The sequence below is a fragment of the Cucurbita maxima genome, unplaced genomic scaffold (assembly GCF_002738345.1).
Source record: "Cucurbita maxima cultivar Rimu unplaced genomic scaffold, Cmax_1.0 Cma_Scf00007, whole genome shotgun sequence".
Classification (NCBI taxonomy): domain Eukaryota; kingdom Viridiplantae; phylum Streptophyta; class Magnoliopsida; order Cucurbitales; family Cucurbitaceae; genus Cucurbita; species Cucurbita maxima.
In genome coordinates this window covers 3,616,696-3,622,695 of record NW_019272023.1, presented here as the reverse complement: position 1 = coordinate 3,622,695, position 6,000 = coordinate 3,616,696, and the positions used below count along the sequence as shown (strand labels likewise).

General features: G+C 35.2%; 1 protein-coding gene across 1 annotated transcript; it reads right to left on the bottom strand.

The window, feature by feature from the left end:
• Positions 1-555: 555 nt before the first annotated feature.
• LOC111482523 (mitochondrial import receptor subunit TOM20-like) lies at positions 556-4,472 on the bottom strand. The gene is made up of 6 exons (XM_023128371.1): positions 4,251-4,472; positions 3,704-3,782; positions 3,367-3,536; positions 3,230-3,277; positions 2,017-2,106; positions 556-1,080 (listed from the first exon to the last, which is right to left on the bottom strand). The coding sequence occupies exons 1-6, from the start codon at positions 4,347-4,349 to the stop codon at positions 946-948; spliced, it is 621 nt and encodes a 206-aa protein (XP_022984139.1). The 5' UTR covers positions 4,350-4,472; the 3' UTR covers positions 556-945.
• Positions 4,473-6,000: the final 1,528 nt, after the last annotated feature.

The following is a 6,000-nucleotide window of genomic DNA, read 5'->3' as shown; positions in this document are numbered from 1 at the left end:
AATTTTTGAATTTCGCAAACAACATCGGTGTATGCTCGAGCCTTGAGTCATGTTTGAGAAAAATATTTTAGAAAACTTGAGTGATAAGCTAAAAGCGATTAGACAACAACGACGACTTTGATAGCCTATAACCCGAATAGGAATAAGTGACAACTAGTCTTACTCCCTATAATACATTTTGGAGTGTTTTAGATCTAATGAGTGTAAACATGATTTTCGTGAATAGTCATACAACTCCGTATTGACACAACATGAAATAGTAAATATTTATCTCAGATAAAAGCAGATAAAAAGGATTTAGAATGAATATGCAACCATAGATGTAGACAACACATCCTGAACAAACATGACCAAGACATTCAATATGCAGCCATAAACAACAAGTATTAGACAAATATGACTGTGACATTTAACACGTTAAGATGATTATTATTATATCTTCATATGTTATATATCTCGTCCGTAAAGCTAGTTTTCCCTTACAAACGTGTATTTAAAAAAAACTTCGATAAGATGTGTTTAAACAAAACAAATTATACTCGATCGTATTAATCGAAATATCAAACTAGGAATAATCCACAACTATATAATTACTCCAAGTTAAAGAGAGAATGAAATTCAGTAAAACTAAGCAACAAAATCACCAACTCCTTTCTATCCTACAAATCATCATCAAATAGTTAACAAATAATCAGTGATTTTCAACAAACAAACCCCTCCTTCCCTCTACAGAGTATTCAACCCTAAATCCCAACTTACTTATCAGATCAGTCATACCGCAGAAACGCAGAAACAAAAACGACCAAATTTATTAAAAATAGTATTACCTAAAAAAACAAACAAGGGATGATTGATATGTAATCCTCATCTCTACAAGTATCAGCTCTAAATCTGATAAATGCCTTTGAACTTCCAAACTTCTAGCACGACGATTTATGGGGATGCTTATCGGGGTGGTGGCGGGGGCGGGGGCGGCACGTGAGACTTTGCAAACCCCACCCAAGTAACTATGCCAACAGCAAGTATTATCCATCCAAATATGTCATACTTCAGATCACTGCTTTTCTTTTTCTTTGATGTCTTGAAAGAAGAAAAGAGCATGAAGTTCAGAGCTTGTAAGAAACTAGTGTGAATCTCTAAGTATAATAAAGATGTTGCTCAATGAATCAGATATAAACAGCAGTTCTATCAGTTGAAGTTCACAAATATTTTGTAGTGAAAAAGAAAACTTTTCTCGCTCACAATCATAAACCAAGATAGAATCGATATGGTAACACCCACCGTCACCGATGGGTACACATCAAATTAAGGCTATGTTTGGTCGGGAGTGCTCGGGTAACAGCCTAAGCCCACCGTTAGCCGATATTGTCCTCTTTGGATTTTTCCTTCCGGGCTTACCCTCAAGATTTTAAAACGCGTCTCCTAAGGAGAAGTTTCCACACCCTTATAAAGAATGTTTTGCTCCCCTCTCCAACCGAGGTGGTATCTCCCATCCTACCCATAATTGTCATCATGTTTGAGATTAACATAAGAGTGCTTGAAGGTACTTTATGAAAAAAGCATTTGTAGAGTGCTTTTGATTTTTCCTCCACTTGACCAGAAAGCACTTTTAAGCGTATAGAACCAAACATCGATGTGCTATGTTGTTAAGTATTTACTCCTGAAGTGTCTATAATCTAGGTACTTTGGCTAGAAGTGATCCAAACAAATAAGCAACATGAAGATGCCCAAGTCCAAATGAAGATTTAGAGTCTCAAATCTAAAGATTCACGAAATTGTTAGCATGTATTTGTTACTTCGTTTAAGGGTTGTAGATAACTTGTTGAACATGATGCTACCAATTTGAAGGAAAATATTACATGATGAAGGCACCTTTTTCTCTAACAAGTTAAGGAAAATAAAAAAGCATGCATTCATAGAGCATAGTCGTGGCAAAACCATCCTTAAATCCCGTCTATAGAAGATAAGAACCAAAAGTAACCTGAGATGTTATCGTTCTTGAGAAATAAGCAATACCTTAGTACCGGACGAAGTAGAAGGTTCGGCTGCTCCAGTTGCCTGCTGAGGAAACCCATGCTTATGGATCTCTGAATACAATTCTGGAGCCTAATAGGCACAATCCACAAAATAAGAAAGATCATGAATATAACAAAAGATAGAAATAAAATACTAACTACAAAGGCAGTGTATGATAACCATTTTTTTAAGGTTTTGTGTTCATGAAAGTTCAATTTCTGCTCAAGCTCACTGCTAGGCCCAGCATCCTCGCTGGCACACCGCTTAGTGTCTGGCTCTTATACCATATGTAACCGCCCAAGTCCACCACTAGCCGATATTATCCTCTTTGGGCTTTCCCTTATGGGCTTCCACTCAAGGTTTTAAAACGTGTCTACTAAAAAGAGGTTTCCACACCCTTATAAAGAATATTTCGTTCCCTTCTCCAATCGAGGTAGGATCTCACAATCCCCCCGGGCCTAGTGTCCTCAATGGCACACCGCCCGGTGTCTAGATTTGATACCATTTGTAATTAGAGTCAAACACTAAAAAGTGTGCCAGCGAAGACGTTGGATCTAGCAGTGGACTTGGGCTGTTAGATAAACACTACTTTTGCTTATAGTTTTCTTGTTTTATTTCATACATTCTAAATATGTTTTGAAAAACCAAACCAAAATTGGAGAACTCGCAAGATTTTGATTTTGTTTTAGAAATTTAACTTAAAATTCAAATGTATTTTTAAGGAAGGTGAAATGCTTATGAAAAAAAACGTGAGTAAACAAGCATAATCTTCAATAACAGAACACCAAAAATAAAATGGTTATGTGGGGGCCTAAGTAAATAGTCAAGTTCTATTTTACTTATGAAAACAATCAAACACATTTGTTCCACCAACTTTGGTGCTGTCTTCATTTTAAGAGAGACCATATCGAATGGAAAATACTTCACCAACGACTGGCATCCATGGTAGCCACAACTAAGTTTTTTACACCGATTTACATTTAAATAGAGAGAGAGAGCAGTAAAAAATCTAGTGGTGGGCGTTGAATGGATTGTTCTATCTCTAATGTGGTTAAAAACATAGATTAGTAGCTAATTGTTTCTTATCAACGCACAATCGAAACAAACAGATTCTTTCATTTCAAAGCCATTGAAAAGAGCTTAGTATTCTTGAAAATAGAAATACAATCAAATAGCACGAATGAATGTTGATCCCAAAATCACAATGAAATACCTTAGCAGTCACCTCCAAAGACTTTAGATAAAGTTCATTTCCAGGATCCTGAGTCCAAAAATCACCATGTTAAACTAGAACAGCCATCAAGAAATGCATATTTGTAAGTTCATTCCGAGCCTTTCGTGGCTAAGTACCTCATTCACAGCTTGTTGAAAGTATACTGAGGCCTTATCAAAATAATCCTTTGCCTCATCCTGGTTTGGGTTCAAAAATGCATGGGAAGTATAGGCATTACCTATGCACCAAAGAGCATCATGCTTCTTGGGGTTAATTAACAGTGCCTCCTCCAGCTTTGATATTGAATCTGTCCCAACCCCATTACAAATTAATCCACGGTATATAATGTTCATAACTAAATCAAAGAAAGAGCTGCCATTGCAAATGCTTATGTAGAAAAAAAAAAATGAATCACAAAACGACCCAATTAAGTCAAACAAAAACGTTCTCAATCCTCATAGAACAAAAAGATACCTAAAATCATCTTCTTCGATTCTGGAACGCTCTGAAACTGAGATAGCTCTAACAAAGCTCCTGCCCATCTCGTCAAATTCTACATGAAAGTCCGCCCATGTTTGATTATCAAATATAGCTCACCCATAAAAGAAAAAATGGCACATTAAATGATGAACTATCCCATCGTTTCAGACATTTCATTTTAATCCTAAAAAATTTCAGCTCCCCATTAAATGCAAACGGGATTCTAATACAGGGAGTCGTTATTTTTCTTCATTATCGCTACCTTCAACAATCAACAAGAAAAAACTGGGGCCTCCATCTCGTAATCAACTAACAAAATTGAGGTCATGACTTGAAAAAACTCAAGAAATAGCAGCTGCTATGGATGAATGTCGGCATTAGTGACCTCATGAACAACCAAAGGGGTTTTAAAGACAGAAAAATCGCTAGTTAAAACAAAACTAAGCACGATTGGAACCATTTAACCAAAGACTTGTGCACAGAAACGAACATCACTCCTATCTTCCACAAACCTAACAAAAAAAAAAACCAGAAAACTCACATCGGCATCGAGGGGATTATTAGCGTAAGAAGCTTCTGCATTCTTGCGAGCGTGCTCGAAGAACAGTAAGCGATCGAATTCGTTCGGCTGCAAATCCATTAGCAGAAAAATCGGAGTGTTGGGGTTTTGGAGATGCTTGTTTGAGAAGCTCTGAAATTAGGCGACGCGGCGGTTGAGCTTGGGAATGAGCGGTGATTGCGTGGAGAAACCCAGCACGCAAGTCTAAACAACGGGCCAACTCCAAATGTTGGCTCCGCTTTAGAACCATAAGCCCATGTTGACACAGCCCAAAATCCATTGATGGTGATTTGAGAAGTTCATGCACTAGACACTCGTTGACACGACCCACTTTGTACCTTCATTACATAGGAATGAACCTTTAATTTTAGGTTGGGTCGGGACGGAATATTTATCGAGACTATTTAGTTCACTGAAAGCTAGCTCTAATACTCTACATCGTGTAAACGATTATTTTCACACTCATTTCTGTTAGTTTTACGAACTTCAATCAGACTTCAATCAATAATTTAAAACATCAATATCATACCGCTCAGAACGATTCTAACACATTTTGAGATGGTAACAACCCAAGTCCACCGCTAGTAAATATTATTCGATTTGGTCCGTTACGTATTATTGTTGGCCTCACAATTTTAAAATGCATCTACTAGGGAGAGGTTTTCACATCCTTATAAGTATGCTTCGTTCTGCTCTCTAACTAATTTAGGATCTCACAATCCACCCTCTTGGGGGCTCAACATCTTCGCTTGGCACACTGTTCGATGTCTGACTCTGATACCATTAGTAACAGTTTAAATCCACCGCTAGCAAATATTATCTACGTTGACCCGTCACGTAACATTGTTAGCCAAACGTGTTTTAAAATCATGAAACTAACAATAATACATAACGGGTCAAAACGAATAATATTTATTTTTGCACGAGACTTTTGCTGTTACAAAAACACTTTGATCATATTTTAAACAAATAAATTGTGGCTAAAAGATTAATTAAATTAAAATAAAAATTCTTACATGTCAGTGACGTGTCAGACATACACTAAATACTTAATTATATTAAAAGACAAAAATTTTAGGTAATAAACTCATTCTATTTTTCTGCTAAATTAAAATACATTTGATATAAAAAATTAAATGATATTATAAATTCAAACAAATTAAATTAAATTTATAATTATGACAGTTCATAAACAAAAAAATAAAAAAATTATTTTAATTACAAGAATATTCCAAATCAAAACAAACATATGCTGATAATCAAAGTTCACCAAATAGAACAATACAAAAAAACAAGGTAATCAAACAATGTTTTTTATTTATTTATTTATTGTTGTTGTTGTTTTTATATTAAAAATGACACAAAAACATAATCCCACCCATGTGCGTTATTTAATTAATAATTACAATAATAAATATAGAAATAAATAACACGTGGCTTCATTCAAAATTGTTGCTAAATTTCTAGACATAATAGAATTTTATAAATCATAATTAAAGAGGAATATGAATGATTGTATAGTGAGGATGATGATTTAATTAATGCAACATGTAATATTCAAATTTATTAATAATATTATCCTTCAAACTATAGTATAAATTTTTAGAACATAGTTCATGTAAATATATACTCTCGAGTAAAGGAGGCAATGAGTTAGAGGTTCAAATTAGAGACGTCTATGGAATGGGCTGCTTCCTGTCTATCTCTCTGTCTCTTATTTCATTCATCGACT

Excerpts from the sequence above, each read along its gene's own strand:
- LOC111482523 (XM_023128371.1), bottom strand. The coding sequence starts at position 4,349 with ATGGATTTGCAGCCGAACGAATTCGATCGCTTACTGTTCTTCGAGCAC. Across the intron at positions 3,537-3,703 it reads ATCGAAGAAGATGATTTTAG|ATTCAATATCAAAGCTGGAG; the intron begins GTATCTTTTTGT and ends GGGTTGGGACAG. Across the intron at positions 1,081-2,016 it reads CTACTTCGTCCGGTACTAAG|ACATCAAAGAAAAAGAAAAG; the intron begins GTATTGCTTATT and ends TCTTCTTTCAAG.